The following is a 17978-nucleotide window of genomic DNA, read 5'->3' on the forward strand; positions in this document are numbered from 1 at the left end:
TGTGTTTTTTGAGTCAAACCAAAATCATTCGAAATAATCATTATTTGTCGTTATTATTATTATGATAAACACACATGGCCTCACATACCTGTGAAATGTGAAACGTGTATATTAATCAAATGTCATCCAAAGCCACAAAAGACACTATTCAGCTGTTGTATAATGTTGTATTCCCCTTTATGAGAAAACCCATCTTCATTTGTAAAATAAGTGTAGCATCCCAGTGTACCTAATGGTTCATTTCACCACATGTAGGTTTCTTAAAACACTGAATACAAATCACCACATATATCGAGCTTTTATGCGAGGGTCGATCTGAATATAAATACACTATCCTACTACTGCACGTACACACATTTTAAGACAATGTAGGATGGCTGTCCATCAATCCGTCTCCCTCCTCCTCTCTCTCTCTCCCTCCCTCTGCTTTTGCTATGTGAGGAAGCTCGCTCGCCCCCAATGAGAGGCATCCAAGTCCAGATCAACAAACCAGACGGACTAAATATAGCAGGCAGTGACAGCGGGGGACACTCCCCCCCCCCCTTCTCTCGCCGTGCTGCTCAGTGCTGTTTCACTACAAACCAGACTGATGGAACTAAAATATGTGGGACACCCTTATCCTGATCCCCGCAAACACACGTGTGTATGTATAGCGCACTTACTCTGTATTCATCCTTTCAGCATACGATTCAATAAAGGCAGATTAGAGGCCTATTGTGTCCAAAACGGGACAAACTGTCCTCTGCGTCATCCATCCAGCATGAATGATGAACATGCACGGCATCAGGCCCCCGCTGCTCCAGCGGGAGTGTAGTGGGGGGGACCGGAGTGACACCACCACATGTGTGAGATGTTCTGCTTGGTATTTTAGGCCGCTTCTCAAATTGAACATGCTAAGCCTTGAGAGGGTTGGGGGGGGGGAGAACCGGTGGAGAAGGCCCGCCATGTCCCACAGCAATCAGGCTTATGACACCAGCTCCCATATCTGACTGAGGAGGCCGGACTCATTCATTCCGTTTTTTGGTCGGTTGGCCTACCTGCTGTTGAGGGTACTGCATCCCGCCCATGCCCATCTGGCCCCTCCCCTGCATGCTCATTGGATATCTGTGTGGAGGAGGCGACGTGTATGGCTGGCTAGGAGGGTAAGGCCCGCCCCCCGGCTGCTGTGGGGAGGAGTAAGGATTGTTGGCCATGTTGTACAGCTGCGAGCGCTTCATCGCCATAAAGTCCATGGAGGACACCTGCAGAGGGGGGACAAGAGACGATGTTGTGTCACGAGCATTCTTCCTTATTAAGCGTCACTCACAGCGCTGCATTGTGATTGGCTGAGAGTCATTGCGATGAATACATTCAGCACGTGCCAACACACACACACACACACATACACACTCCAAACCACCGCCACCATTGACTTACATGAATGTATACTGGTCTAAATGAACTGGACGTGAGTAGCATTGATGCTAATCGCATGGAAGAGGGCCAACATTTAACAATTTAATTAAAACCTGAAGCTTGTCCCCTTGTTGTAACGTCTGAAATGATTCTTAACGCGTCGGAGGTCTTGTTTAAAGTGATGGGAAGCTTTAGCAACGAAAACTCCACGGCCTCGTTCCCTCGACCGCAGCCAGCGGCCGGTTTGCGCGTTGTTTCTTTACAGAAGGTAAAAAAAAAAAACTGGCAGAAACACTGATAACTACATTTGAGTTCCTGCTCTTTTCCCCGAAATTCAAATAAGACAACGGGCGAGGGGCGAGAATCTGGCAGGGATTCGGCGCATTACAGTTGTGATGAGGCGTGTCGGGTTTCCAGGTTTGAATCCCGGGAGGGAATCCGGGGGCAGCGAAGCAGTCAAAGTGACGGCTCTCCAAAGCTCATACCTCGCGAGCTGCCTTCTTAAACACACCCAACTAAATCAGAGGCAAGAAAGAGAGGGTGTCAAGGGCAATTTATTCCGTTGGAAGTATTTCAGAGCGTTTTTTTTTCTCGGGAGGTTGTAGACGGTCTCAGTGAGCCGTTGGAAGATTCCGGTACCTCGCGTCGGGCTAATGCTAATCCGTCACCCGTAGCGCCGTGTTTGTCTGTCTGCTGGGCAGATAATGTGGACTCCTTCCATCCTCCCGCTCTCCTCTCACGCCTTCTCCCTTTTGTCTCCGCCGCGCAGGATCATGTGTGATTTATGACATTTTGTGCCCACTGTTTCTTACACACACACACACACACACACACACACACACTTTCGCTTCTCATCTCCAAACAACTCCCGCCAGCACCACCAGCACCACCTCAGTTCCCGCTCCTCTTCCCAACACAATATCACCTCGTCTAGTGCGGAGGAGAAATTGCTGTTGCCTCATATTGCCGGGCTAATATCAAGAAGACGCGTCAGGGGACGGCAGCACTTTATTCAGCGGGTTACGTGCGGACGGTTACAGCGCGCCGGCTTTAAAGTGGTTTTGTCTACTGAGGCGTGTGCGTGGAGTATATTGGACTATTTCACACAGTGCGGAGGGGAAATAGGGGGAGTGTGTGTTAGGAAAGTTATTTCACAGCATGGAGGCCTGTGTGTGTGTGTGTGTGTGTGTGTGTGTGTGTGTGGTTACCCTTCAAAGGGTCTGCGTCACAAAGAACCAAACAGATGTCTTTGCTCGCCGCGCGTTTGGTCGCGGAGGTCGTGCGCGGCGCTCTTCGCTTTGCCCTCCCTGGTGTTTGAAACTACTCGGAAGTCGAGCGTTCCCCAGCAAAAGCCGCTGGGCGCACGCGATGCGCACGTGACTCCCGCACAAAAGCGCCATCTCATCGTGACGAAATGATCGCCAGCACTGCAGTAAAGCACATTAGGGAATAATTACGTATGAGCCGTTGAGTGAATGTTGATGGAAAGATAATTTGTATCTTTGAAATACTGATGGATGAACTTTGAGTTCGAGCCGCAGAACGGATTTTGTTTTTAAGAAACGGTCGACATTATTTGCAACTGGTCCTTATTGCTCGGTAAGACGATGACGAGCGCGAGATCGAATCTAATCTCCCCAAAAAGATTTACCCCTTTAGCGCAACCGAGCGTTCCACTTGAACCAAATGAATATATAAAGGGGAGACTCGTCTTAGAGTACCTTTTTTAAGGAGTCTGGTCATACGCTTTGTACACGTGTGATATGTGAGACACACAACCTAACCCTCCTCCTCCTCCTCCTCCTCCCCCCATCTCAAGACGTCCTCCGTTTGCCCAAAATACGGAGGCCACCAAGTGTAAACACACGCTTACAAAATAAAACTGAGCTGCCGCCCTTTAAGGAAAAAGCACCGGTCACTTCAGAGTTTTGGGAGCGGGGGAAGTGGACGCTCGATTAAACACACACACACACACACACACACACACACACAGAAAGGTGTAATAGAGGAATCCTGAACTGGCTCTCACTGTTGATCTCGCTCATCCCTCACCCGCCCTTGTGGGAAATACTTAAATAAAACGGCCACGATGAAATGATTTAGAGCTATCTAACACTTTGGTCCGTCTTCCACGCGCGGCATTATCCACACCTGTCCACCGGGGCAAAGAGAAATTGGCTTCTTCTCCGGCTCCTCGAGTGTAGCCTCGTATCAGGCTCTCGTGACAAGTTCCACTAAATGAGATTCCAGCGCACTGCAGCCTTTTCCCAGCGATATGCCTTTTCCCTCACACCAGCAGGCAAAATACAACAGTTCTTGACAAATTGAAAGATAATATATTTTTTTCTACCCTCAGAGAAATGGCTATACTTAAGAAGAAAAAAAAAACATATGAATATGACACGTGGGTGAATCGTGCTCGCGCCAGAAGGGACAGCAGATAAAAAACAAGAGGGAATACACAGAAATAGTTTTGTTTTTTTATTCTTTTCAAATGTGTTTCTCGCTTTTGTTCATCTGGGTTGGCCGTTCAATGGAGGAGGGGGAGGAGGCACGGGAGACAATAGTAATTCAACTGCTAAATTTAAAATTGAATTTATGAACTCCTCTCCAGCGCTCTGACTTTTTTTTTTTTTTTGGCAAAACAAAGCCATTAAAACAGAACATGGGTGAAATTACTGTGGGGTGAAACCTGCTAAATTGCTTTTCTGAGCTCAATCGACAACATTTTTATGTTGCAAAAAATGATTGTATTCCTTCTCGCTTTAATGTGCTAAGTTGTTAATCAGAAAGAGACAAAATGCTCGACCCAAAAGGCTTGGGTACGTGGATTATGAGACGCACACTGGGATCAAACAAACATAAAACAATATTGGCGAATGCTTATTATTCCAATTGCATTTTGAACGCGGGAATTCTCCGGAAAAATCTTCCGATTTATAAGCCGTGGTGAATGAACGCACACGCGCACACGCACACACACACACACACACACACACACACACACACACACACACTCTCAGACGCTGTCCCTGAGGCTATTGCTCCCCTTGTCCTTCACACCAGATGACCAAATCCTCATCACCTGCCTGCATCAGCCCTCCGTTTCACTTATTTACAGCACACGCAGGGGACGCGGCCCAGAGAGTCACTCAGCGGGTGTGGTGACAACACAGCGTTCCTACCAACCGGCCGGCTGTATTTCCACTCAAATCCCCCCCCAAAACAGCCCTGTGGTCTTCATCCAACCGACACGTTCAGTCACATGTTCTTCATTGGTGTGTTGAATCATCAGATTTCTCCCGTTGGATGGGCGACGGTTCCTAAAAGCGACGCGTGAGGCCCGAGAAGCTACGTTCAACGTTGGCGCTCTGAAGCCCATCGCAGCTACTTGTAAACTCTTGAGTCTTCAGTGTGATGTTCCGTAACAAAAATTGCCAGAATTCGCTCATTATATTATAAAAAGAAAAACAAGTCGGCAACGGTGCAAATTAGTGCCATGTGAAAATAGTTTGGACTATAACCATAAAGAAACGCATCAAACCTGATTACGTATGAAAACTAGCCCCGAGACGGCTCTTTGGTATTGATTATCTTTTCTTTTTCTTGGAAGGACTAATGCTGGAGGCCGGCTTTTATACCTGTGTAATGAAACCATTTCAGCCCGGGTGTGTTTCTGAGGAGAAACAAATAAGGATAATTATTGTCGGCGGATCCCCTTTATGCTCCGTGCCACGTGCGTCTCTGGAGAATCAACATGCTGCAGCCGGAGCTCGGTCGGCCCGCTGGGACGTTTTTTTTATGTGTTTTATTTATACCAGACAGCAGAGAACTCTCCACTTCCTATTAGACCGGCGGCCTCCTCCAGGAGGGATTGAAACCCTCTGCATGTGGGCCTTCGGTTGCAAAGAATAGACGAGGGTGGAAGGCGAGGAGAAGAGGAGAAGAGGAGAGAGACTGCAGCAGTGGGCGAGCGCAGATCCAGTTCCATATTAATGTGTGCAAATTCCCCCGCTCCTGCTGACTAAGATTAGAAAAATTAATTTCATGGATGCAGAGACAATACTGATGTCATCGAGCGGAGAGAGGAGCAGCGCGCCGTTAACTCCTCCCTCCCCGCGAGGAACAGGTCGCTCTTCGGCGTCGGCTTCAAGTTCAACCGGATACTGAACGCTGACACGACAACACGAAGCCCTCGACAGACCTCACATGTCAAGTTACCACCATCCTGAAAGAAGAAGAACTCAAGTAAGCGGGGGGGGGGGGGGGGGGGGGGGCGAGCCGCGTGCACGCTGGCGCTCCAGTGAGAGACCTGCAAACCGGATGGCGTTGGGGAGGAGGAACGCCGCTAACAGGCCGTGATCGTGCAGCCCGACCGGCGTGCTTTTGTGTCTGGCACGTAGTCGCTCATTCGGTGTGCACTCTGCGTTTGACACCAGTGTTTACACCCAACACACACACACACACACACACACACACCGACAGCCCCCATCCTCGCACGCGTGCATGAGGGAAAAGTTCCCGGGCGCTCGGTTCGTCACGGCCGGCACAGAGACGTCATTAAGCGAGGGGAGGCGGGGTGGGGGAGGGGGGTGGAGGCGGGGGGATGGAGGGAGGAGGGGGCTTCATCTGGCTCAAGTGAGATTGGGGTCGCGGGGGGTCGCCGGAGCCCTTTTTTCGCCCGCCAAAGACTGAGAGCCGAAGAAGCGGCGGAGGGAGGAAAGAAAAACAAGAGAGAGAACCTCAATGAGAAAACGAGACGCGGCCATTAGAGAGGAGATAACAGACTAAAAGATTTGACAGTCAAATCTCGTCCCAAGAATTCTTTCAGGTTTCCACTATGAATTCCAACAAGGAGTATAATAAAATAATAATAAATAAAGATAAACATGAAGCAGGTTGTAGTTAAAGGAAGTGTTTTTTCTACTCTGGAAAAAGGGGAAAGGAACAAAAGTTAACATTCCTTCTTCTAACACGTTCATAGTTTTTTCGTGTGCCGAGGGTCTGTTTTTAAATCATCTGACAAACTTTGCTACAAATCAGCAGTGTTTCCCCTTGAAAAAGTTTCTCGCCGGGTAGAAATTCACTTACAAAGCCTCGAGGTAAGAACGTGCGGCGGCTCTGCAGGAAATAAGGACGGCGCCGCTCGCAGCTTATCGTCATAGTGATTTTTTTGGGATGTGGAGGAGGAGTAAACCTCGCCGCCAGTCTCTTTTCTGTCTGTTGGTCCCGTGGGTCGTTCGGCCTGCTGTGACCTCGGGACAGTGGAGGGGAAAAAAACAAACAAAAAAAAACCCAGACATCTCATCTAAGGGCCGTGGAGGATCCCGAGGAATGTGCTCCCAACTCTGCCGTTACCCAAGCAAAGGAAAGAGGGAGGGGAACAATAACAATAACTCCATCTGCCCCAAAGACGGAGAACAGGCTATTCGAGCGAACGCGCCGCCCTTTTTCTCCCCACGTCTCCCGGCACCGAGCCCAAACGCTGCTATTAAATATGCAGGCTACATCTCCCCCTTATCCAAAAGGAAATCACCACATTTGCTAAAGCAATGCTGTGGGAGACGAACTGCGTTTCCCCCCCCCCCCCCGGCTTCGCTTATTACGAACGAGGTCCCGTATCGCCAAGTGTGTTTATGAATTAGCAATGGTTATTCATGATACGGTGCTCCGAGTAGGGTGAAAATACATAAGTGAATACTAAGCGAGCAGACCAACGGAAACGATGCTAAAGGGTCCTGAGGGGGCTTTCTCTGCCATCCATTAGTCTTCCCTGTAAGGCAAAGCTTAACGAGCTCCTCGGGCTGGGAGGCTGGTCATGGAGGGGGCCGAGTAAATTATGAATGTGAGACCAAGACCACAATAAGCACCCCCCCCCCCGTCTGTGTTATTCAGACCGATTTTGTTCGGCGATCTTGAAACACGTTTTTTTTTTTTTTTTCTTTTGTCCTTCATCGAGGAATTAATAAGTGGTGGAAACACGGTTTCTATAAAAAGCCAGTTGTGGAACTGGGTCGTACCCGCGGTGCAGCTAAAGAGGCTCCCCACCCAAAACAAGGATTTACATTCAGGCCGTTTGTTTTGGAGCACTGCCCAGTCCTCCTCCGGAGGAGGGGGGGTGAGAGGGGGGAGGGGGGGGGGGGACGCCGTCCGCGGGCGATCCATCACTTAAAAACCAAAAAACACAAATAACAAACAGACATCCTGACCTTTCTTCCTCGCGGCTGTTATTAGATACTCATTAAAAGCCACCTGAAACTATTTGAACCAAATTGATTTCATCATCGGACTCGGCACGACGCGCCGGGCCCCCACGTCTGATAGCTCAGCGGGAAACCTGCAAAGTTAATTAGAAAAAAATTGATTTTCATATCATCACCCCCCCCCTCCCCCCTCCAACCTCCTCCCTCCGCTTTACTTTCTGCCGCTTTTCCGTCGTAAAGTGACACTTGCTGCGGGCGCGTGGGGGGGGGGGCGGCGAGGTTCGGTGGGAATAGACAACACGGCAGGTCGGGGGGGCTCGAGAACACGGTGAGTGGAACCAGACAATGTATTAAAGTTTTCAGTGCTTAGGGAACAGTTTGTGGTGGTTTTGACAGATTGTGTAATAACACGCCTGCCCCCCCCCCCCATCCACAAACGCCTGCACGACAATATCTCTTCACCTCTTGCATGTACCCACTCAACCCCCCCCCCTCACACACGCACCTCAGCAGTCACGGCAGACGTGGCCTTGATTTTCTCGTGTAATGAATGTGAGCCGACACTCTTCCACCCGCTGTGAAGGCTTCTCTAGAAATGGGCTCCTTGACCTGGGTTAGAGGCCCTGGAAATAGCCCCCCCCCCAGCCCCCGCCCGCCCGCGGCCCCTCCGAGTCACCCTTTGGGAGGCCCCAGGCTCTGTGAGCCAGGCCTCCCATCTCCAGGACTTTGACTGGGAATCAATCACCTAAAGGCTGGCAACATGGTGGGGTGGGGGGGGATCAAAGGGGGGGGGCTACCCGGGTCGATCAATGAAAGAGCCTGTGGGAGCCTGACTGCACACACACACACACACACACATTCTGACTCACGCTTAACTCCAGCAGTCCCTCCCATCCCCGGGGCAGCTACGCTTACGATGGGCTGCACGGCCATATAAATAACACATGACCGAGAAAATCAAGTGATATTTGCTATTATAGGGCCTTAATTAGACACGGCCGCTCTGAAAATGATTGTGATTAAGTGTATCTCTTGTTCGGCATCCATCCACTTCATCAGCCTCCTGTGTTTTCACATCATGAGAAAAGCGGACGCGTTATCCAGCGACCACACACTGTTGTTTGCAGGCAGAAAAAGATCGCGAGTTGTTTTACACAGCGAACTTTGACCGACCTTCTATGTTTAGGCTTTTTATTAAAGGCCAGACATATTAAAAGCACATATTTCCCGGCAGAGGCCAACGGATCCTTTCGCTGCAATGTGTCTGATTCCGCGGCGTGTGCGTGTACATATGCGTGTATTTATTGTGTGCACTTTCGTGTGAACAGATCTCGGAGGTGAAAACAAAGGGTTTGTAGGTTGGTAACGTGTGTATGTGTGAGAGTGCGTGTACGTTTGATCCCACGCGCATCAGCGTTTCAACCCAACCTTAAATGAACAGCGCGCCTATGAACGTCCGCCAGTATCAGGAAAAAAAAACGCGCGCGTAAGTTTATTTTGTGTGTGCGATCGGCGCGTACCATCTGCGTCCAGATGTTGCGTGGAGAGCCGGCTGCGTGGACGGCCAGACAGTTGGCAGGCCTTCTGACAGGCCTGTGTTCCTTATTGATAGAGGGATCACAGACACAGAAGAGTCGGCCGCGCTCAGCCAGACCACAATATTGTTGGCTGTGCTGTTATTCATCGCAGTCAGCCAGGAGAAAACGGGGCGCTGTGAGCCAAGTTTACGGCTGTCAGATTTGGACCAAATAGCAGTTGAATAGGTTTCAAACATTTGGAAAGCAGCTTGGGGACTGTTTGATTTTTCATACAGATGCCATTAGATTCCTTTGCCAGAACTGAAGAATTTCATGTATTTCATTTCTGACAAGGATGTTTATACAGATGGAAATAGAGCTGAAGCGTTGCGTTGGGGTGAACAGCAACACGGGCCAACACGTCGGCGGAGCGGTTTGAAGGGTTCGTCGGTGTGTTGGTGAGAATGAAGGCGCAGCGCGACAGGAAATGCAAATGCAGGAATCGCTGAGCGAGCAAATACTGTATATTTGAAGCAATTATCGTAGTTGCATGCACGCATACAATGTCAAATTAAGCAAATTCCCCTTAAGGAACAAGCATTAAATGTGAAATTCTCTTAACATCATAGAGCATTCCTCTAATAGCCAGCAGGGGGCGCATGCTCTAGTTGCAAAAATAAGTCTCATTGTATGGAATTCTATGAGAAAATTACGCTACTTCTCACTGGATTAATTTAAATAGTAAATGTCGTAAACATCTTTTTATGGTCTTATTCAATAGAGCACGTTGTTCATTTTAGTATATTTTAGTATCGAGTAAAATGGACCATGAAGCAGGTCAGCATTAGGGCGGGCTCACTGTGGTAAACAGAGAGGCAGGTAGGAGCGTGTTTCATTGGTCCATCTGACGACCCCAGAGTTAACCTGGGAGAAGCAACGCAATTACCATGACCGCCACATGCATTTTGAAGTGAGGCCCGTCCACCCCTGCACATTATCGTTGCGTTCTTTCTACTCTTTGGCTTTTACAAAAAGGCATCTGTTGACGGCCTAGTTTCCATCATTGTCTCCCTGACCTCGTGTCATGTGCCATCTTTCTTCCCCGGCTCCTGCTGGAGTTATGGAGCCGGTCGACGTTTATGGAGGGCCGACCCCTTTTCCCGGAGCTTTGATCCAGAAAGTTATAGTTTTGCAGGGGTCACTCAGGCAGCAGTGTGTGTAAGTGAAAGCACATTGCGCCGCTCATTTTAAGCAGAGCCTCGGTGCAAAAGGGCCTCGGATGGACTTTAAAACTGCGTGTCGCGGGTGTGAAAGCTGCGATCCACCCGCACAACCCTAGTCCGTGAGCAGAGAAGTACCACGGGTAGACAAATCACAAATAAATAAGTAAAGTGGCAGAAAATTGTGAAGGCCGACAGAAGATCTTGTATCCCCGCTGTCGCATACGTCATCTCTCTTTCATCAAAGCCCCCCCGACCCCCCCGTACGAACGAGGCATGTAGCTGAACGCATTCGTGCCGTTCCGTTTACTTTATCGCTCCACTTTTATTCTGCTCCTTTCCCCACATTTGTTTACAAGAATAAAAGCCTACTCTGACAGAATTATCCTTCTGCACAACAAAAATAAATCACAGCGCTTGCACACATCATTCACATTCAAAGAGCACAGCTAAATTATAGATGGCCCCTTTCTCCCCAAATATGCATTTCATTAGCATTTGCTTTGCCTGTTGTCTTTTTCTGCCTGCCTGTGCACACAACCCACTGGTGTGTGTGTGTGTGTGTGTGTGTGTGTGTGTGTGTGTGTGTGTGTGTACATGACTGGAAAACGGGAACAGACTTGCAGCAAAGCAGGACGCGTCCCCTTTCCCAAGCCTAATTTAGGATTCAATTACAATACTCTTTAAAAGCGTCGACTTCGCAATTAATTATTTCAAGATTAGCCTGACAGTAATGGGCCTCCCACCGACGCCAGCCGGCACATGACTGGCCGCCTGCACCCCAGGACCACTCTGTCTCCCTGCACACATCTATACTCCCCTCCCCCCTCCTCCTCCTCCTCCTCCTCTCCCCTTCGCTCTCTTCGCCCGCCTCCCCTCCATCTTCGCTTCGTGTCCTGGGGGTGGGGAGGGGGGGAGATAAATCTTCATAATCCTCACCTCCATTCCCTTCCTGCGTCCTTTTCTTTTTCTAACTCCCCCCGTCGCCGTGTTACACTTTGCGTCTCTCCTCCTCCTCCTTGTTGTTGTTTCATTTCCCTTTTGTTCATTTGGGGCTCGCTCTCATCTCCTAACGATTGATGTCGCTTCGGGACGCCCGACGGCTTTTGTTGGCGAGGCCGGCTCTCCCCCCTCCCTCCCCCCCCCCCCCCCTTGGTCCCCGGGAAATGCTGACGGATGAGGCCGCCGACAAAGTGCACGCACACATCAACACACGCACCCGCTCAAACGTCTGTCACCACTGCTGGCCCGGCGTGATGGAGCAGCCTCGGCGCCTCCCTCCGCCCGCTTTGATTGGAGGCAAGCGAAGCAGTTCTCCCTCCCCCTTCCTCTCCACCGCCGCTGCTGCTGCTGCTTTTCCTCCCACCAGCACCCCTCCACCCGACCCGGATTCTTTTTTCTTTTTCCTTTCCTTGTTTCGGAAATGAATGTCATCATCCATCCCGCAAACCTCCCCCATGCCCCCCCCGGCAAAAATCCCTGATTCTGTTTATTTAAATATTTGATGTGTAAGCAGTCATAAAATAAATGTCAGGAGAGGGAAAGAGGATGGATACGCGGGGCGTGGGAGGGGGATGGGGGGGCATCATGGGTAATGACTTCTCATGTATGTTGCTGCCCTCACATTAGATCCCCCTCCCCTCCCAACCCCCCAACCCTCCACCCCACCGCAGAGACAAACCTGCACATGACGGCGCAACAGGGAGGGTAGGTGGAGCCGAGGCCCGTGCAGTCTGAACGTGTTTGTGTGCAACGAAGGCAGAGATCCAGCAGCTACACACACACACACACACACACACACACACACGCACGCACGCACACACTCACTTGTTTGACTAGCGATATGGAAAATAGGCCCTCCCATGCACAATTGACTTCTAATACATTGTATACTCCTCAGACCGTCCATTTACCAGGAATTGCAATTTCAGGGGGCCCTGAAAGCAGCACTTTGCAGGCACTTTGCAAAATACCTTTAAAAAGTCTCCAGCCTCGAGGAACGCTCTCTCACTAACCGCCGGTACTAGCGTGTCTCTTAAAGTGACAACGCGGCCTTGTTCCGCTGGCACGTTGAACATCACTTTACTGACCCGCGGGTATTACCATGCGGGTTTAGACACCCCACCGCCGACGCCACGTCACACACACACACACAGCGGCGTCTCCCGTGTGCGCCCAGAGGATCACGCGGCTGGGAGCGTTTCGGACGGAGAAACCTGATGGGTTGAACGAATCAAGCACAGCCGCTGAGGACGAGAAAGGGAGACGAAGGGGAGAGTGAGAGACTCTCTCGGTGGACAACCTTGAATTTCTCCCTGATGCCGAGGTGCAGAAAAAGTGCAGCTCAGCACAAAAAAAAAAAATCCCCAATCAAGAACTAGAATGATGACAAAATGTTCATTAGCGCCGATGGTATATTGGCTTGGCATTTCGGAGCCTTCAAATCTTTGCCTGTAAGCTCCATGGAGGCTGCGGGGGGGTCACATCCCATCAGAGGTCAAAAGTCAAAGAGAGGTGTTGCCCGCTGTTGACCTCAGTCGCCTCTAAATACTCAAACGGGTCAAATCACCCTATGCAGCACGCGGGAGTTTACACACACACACACAATATGAACACCCACAAACTGTGTGTTTAACCACAGCACTTACATCCACACACTTAAGGCTCGCCTATTGACATTTGCTGACACACATCTTTACTCACACCCACATTCTCTCATACACCGATCACACAACTATACACCCCCCCCATACACACACACACACACACACACAAAACACTTTTCAATCAATGCACACTCTAATCACCCTCACCTCTCCGAATACACACTTTTTCCACATATTACTAGACCTTTCGTCGCGCACACGCGCCTCCTGCTGCTCTCTGCCCCCTCCGGAGTCCGGGTCAGGGTGCCCTCCAGAGCGCTTCGCCCTCTCTGCTGTTAATTACCACTAATTGGCACTGCTCGTTTTTCTACCCGGGCTATAATGGAACCATTCATCTCCACTACTTAATGAGTAGGCACCGCAGTCACCAGGCAAGGTCACCCCGCAACTAGCACCCGAAAGACAGAGGGACAGAGAGTTGGAAACAACCGCGACGACGGAGAGATGAGGAAAAAGGGATTTATGCCTGAAACGGCAGAGGACAAAACGGGAAGTTGCTCAAGTTTCCATGCATGACTCTGCTTTATGACGAGCGAATGGTTAAAAACAGTTGAGAAATGTGTGGGAGCTGTGGGAGTCTGCAAAACCACAACACAAACGGGGAATTTCCAAAAGACGCACTAATTAAAATACTAGAAGACAATGATCCCTCAAAACAAGGCTGAACGTGCAGCGCTGCACAGCCAAACGCAGCTCTTAAAATAAAAATGTATTTTTCGAAAAGCAGTAAGAGTCTCTTCTCTCCGCCTTTTGTACACATCATTATCAGAACAATCATTCCGACTGTCAGCAGCGACTGCAGCCACAGCGGGTGAGAGGGCAACACGTCAGGCGCCCCAACTACCATAAAAACATCTAATTACGCCGAATTGCTTTCATTATTAGTCTGATCGCTGCCTTGGATTCCTTTCTGTGCTCAGTCCTGAACTAAGGCCGGTTGCTGCTGGAGGAACGGCCCTCGGTGCTCAAGAAAACAGTACATATATACATTTCCAAATCCTGTCTACCCACTGACTTATTAGAAGTTCTCACAGTGCACAACAAACTGTTGGTGAGACCAGACAACATTAAGTTCACATGCGTGAGCAGCACAAGCTGTCAGCCTCCGGAGCGGAGGAATGTTTCAGGTTCAAGCATCAGAATTTGTCCCCAGATCTGACAACCAGTCATTTTCCCCCAAAGAGTCCATCCGTACGAGGAGTGCCGCTGTGTTCGGCCTCACGCGGCGTAGCGGAAGCCTGGGGGCGGTCACGTGCTCCCGCGGCGCCGTGGCGATCGGCCCTGCATGGCGATGTTTTTAAATGGGATGGTTGTCTATGGATTATGTTAATGTGGTATTCCACACTCCCCTCTGGCATGGGTTTGACATTACAGTAACCTTTGCATGTTTAGCCAACAGTAACTATGGATGTTCATCGAGTAGGGAGACACACACACACACACACACACAGTGGCAGCAGGAGATTAACTGCGAACAGCAGACACCTGATCTGGACAACCGTATTGATATCCTTTGGAGAAATAAACACGTTAACAAGAAATAAGACATTTAAACGTCAGAATAAAGTTCACTTGGTTTGCCAATATGTGATCCAGTCAATCCGGTTTGTGTCAGAGTGTCTGGCCACATCGGACAGCTGTGTGAGGGAAATACCGAGGCTAAATGTCTGCAGCCCACAACCACTGCAACAAACCACGTTAGCGTGTATGTTTGTCCGCTGTGCACACGCTCAGAGAAGGATGCAATGTGAGGCGGGATCCTAAATTGCTGAGATAAATTTGATCTAAAAATCAGAAATCACAAAGAACACAGAGGAATGCACACATAAGTAGATGATAAGTAAGAACTGTGCGTGTGACAGAAACGGGCAAAAGAAAGGAACAAATCTGGAAGTCAACAGACCAAACCATCAACGGAAACTCGTCTGTGTCGTTTTTCTATTTTTGTCTGTCTGTGCTTCACAGAGGACAGACAGATGCTCCTGTTTGGTTGTGTTCTTTTTTTTTAACCCTCTTTTAGCTGAACAAATGGTTGCACTGTGCCAACGCTGATTAGAATCAACTCAAACCAAACAGCAAGATGTGTGGAGTCTGCAGCCTAAACGCAGACAGGTTTTCATGTGTAAAGTGACAGATGAAGGGGATGAGGATGAGGATGATTTTCTCACAGGCTGGTTGAGCAGGAGAGGAGGGCGGACGCACGCACATTATATGGAGTACACACAGGCTACTGCTACTGTACATTTCTATAAATAATAGGGCTGTCAACATTAACGTGTTAATCTATGCGATTAATGAGGCCCGAGATCAATGCGATAAAATATTTTAATGCAGTTAACGCAACTTTGTTTAATTTCGGTGTGCCGGAAACGAAACCGCCGCCAGCTGCAGACAGTTAGACAGGAGAGAGACAGCGAGGCCGTAGATGAAGACGAGCTTTTTGCATTGGAAGTGGCAAACAGAAGGGGGGGGGGGTGTGGCAAACAGACCCCTTAATGCACCGCTAGGCGAAGCTAGCTGCTAGGCTACTGCTGCTACTGCAGAGGACCACCACTGTGTCAACAAAAAAGAAAGAAAGTTTAATCGCGATTAATCATGATTAATGTGTTTGAAAGTGTGCGATTAATTAGTTAATTTAAAAAAATTCTATTATCAAAACGTGGACCAAAAATCTTGAATCTCAATGAATGAAACTCCCACATTAGCTAACTATTGGAATTTGCATCCATTGCCGCAATCACAGAATTATTATTTTCTAGAGGGGCCGAGCCACATGTTTCCCATTTCCTCTCATGTTGGTCAGAGAAGGGAGAAGGCAAGTGGAGGCTGCAGTTTCTCTAAGCAGTGCTTCAGCAGTCATCCACAGATCTGTTCAGAATAGTGTATAAATATTCCATAGGATGCCGGCTGTCTAAATACCTCCGAACTGACTGCTGCCCCCTGGGACACCTGGCCATAGCTACTGAAAGCAGGGGAATAAGAGGAGAGGACACAAGGAGGACAAAAAAAGAGCTGGCTACAAACCGCTCAGCATGGAGCACCATCGTATTAGTAAGTAGGTCCGTTAAGTGCAGAACATACGCAGACAAAAAATAACCACAGAGATGGAAAGAGAGCTCAGAATCTTTCCTTTCAGCAGCTCCACGTGGCTAATTAGCATATGTGAAGGTCAGGGTGGAGGGGGGTGGGGGGGGTTTGGGTGCCTCCACAGCACCCGCTGCCATAAGACCTGGCACCTTGCCAGCCACACACACACACGCACAGAATAGTGAAGGGAGGAAACCCAATCTGTTTGTGCGTGAGAGGCCAACAAGTCGTAAATACTTCTTTCCCATCGCGACGTTCGCGAGGCTGAGACTGGGTGCGATCCAGAGGGGAGAGGATTCTAACTACGCTGACATTTGCCAGAGTTCACATACTGATTCTCCCTCTTTCCCTGTGAACTCAGCCAGGCCCCATTGCTCAGAAGTCAGCAGCCGCCCACGTGACTCCCTTCTAACGTCGCCCACATTTCCACATCCCCGGCCTTCCTGCACGCTCTGTGTTTACAAAGAGGAGACAGCGACTGAGCATCAAGCAACGACGAATTACGGTAGATAGAAAATTTAAAAAGAACCCCAAAAGAGGCCGTAGACAAAAACAAATAGGATTTTTTTTAATAAACCCCACTGATATTTATCAACAGAGATACATTCGTTGGAAAGACATTTTTCTTCCAGCAAGAAAATGTTATGATCACGTGATCTATATAAAAACGCTCAAGCGTTCTTTTTGTTCCGTGTTCAGTCGCTAAAGGACAATGACAAATACTGTTACATTGTTGAAGACTTCCCTATGGCTGTGTGGGAAATGAACTATTTATTCACTTTAACTCAGCTGGTAGACGAAAGAAAGAGAGCCAGCAGTCACTTGAAATGTGTTTGCTGTGACAATTGTACAGTTGTTCTTTGCAATTGCTAGAATCACAGTTGTAGGAGCCATTAGAATATTTGAGATACCTGCAGGGATTGTATCTGACCCCTACACCAGACCTGGGATACGTCCCAGTACGTCCCAGGGAGCCAAAGGACGCTAACAGGGTTCACACTTTATAGAAAACCACCGCTGCCTATTCAGATTAAATGAAATTCAAATGACTATCAAATTGAACTACTTCATTCATAACGTAAAAAGTCAAATCCTCCCATATGCAAAAATTGACTTTCTTCAGCAAAATTGCTTTGGTTTGGATTTTTCAGCTCCCGCCTGACACCGGCAGTTCAGATAAGGCAGCGCTGAGAAACAGCTGACACCAAATCATCGCCCTCGCGCAGTAATTAAATCCTGCCTTCAGGGTGTTTACACATCAACCTTTAACTCCAGGGGACGTTGCGAGTGCAAAGTCGGACAGGGAAAAAAAAAGACTATTGTTTTATTAAGCCAGCTAATAGTACGTGGGCCGACGTCCAGTGATTCAACTGGACAGTCTGCTTTTTAATATGAGTTTAATTTTTAAACGATCGGTATTAATTGGCTTTCTGTGGAAACTGCATGCAGACCGGGGATAACCCCGGCCTGCCAATTACCTAAAGCAGGCTCTGCGTTTCATCCGAGCAAGATGAAAAAAAAACGCTGCACGGGGCTCTTATCGGACGCAACAGAGCAAATTAAAAATTTCACTCTAGTGTTGCTAATCAGCGCTGCGCTGGCTAGCCAAGACATAGATGTAAACAAAGCAACAAAAACAAAAAAACACGGCACGATTGATGTGAAGGATCGGCGGGCCAGAGATGGAGGGAGAGAGAGAGAGAGAGAGAGAGAGAGAGAGAGACGTGGTGAGAGGGGTTGAAGTTGAACACACAAACACACAGAAAAAAATAATCACACACACACACACACGCCTGACCAGACTGCACGGGCTGTCCGTCCGATGCAGAACATGCACCATAAATTAAATTCCCGCAGCCACAGTCAGGCCCATCACTATGCACAAGGCTC

The 17978-nt window shown here is 49.0% G+C and overlaps 1 protein-coding gene across 2 annotated transcripts in view; it reads right to left on the reverse strand.

Annotated features, from left to right (window-relative positions):
• Positions 1 to 17978, reverse strand: part of arid1b (AT-rich interactive domain 1B) — a 132813-nt gene that overhangs the window by 110156 nt on the left and 4679 nt on the right. For both annotated transcript variants that reach the window (XM_078089494.1, XM_078089493.1), the window contains exon 2: positions 1038 to 1241. In XM_078089494.1, coding sequence (XP_077945620.1) covers positions 1038 to 1241 — 204 coding nt within the window. The remainder of the gene's footprint in view (positions 1 to 1037; positions 1242 to 17978) is intronic.

The sequence above is a fragment of the Gasterosteus aculeatus genome, chromosome 15, assembly GCF_964276395.1.
Source record: "Gasterosteus aculeatus chromosome 15, fGasAcu3.hap1.1, whole genome shotgun sequence".
Taxonomy (NCBI): Eukaryota; Metazoa; Chordata; class Actinopteri; order Perciformes; family Gasterosteidae; genus Gasterosteus; species Gasterosteus aculeatus.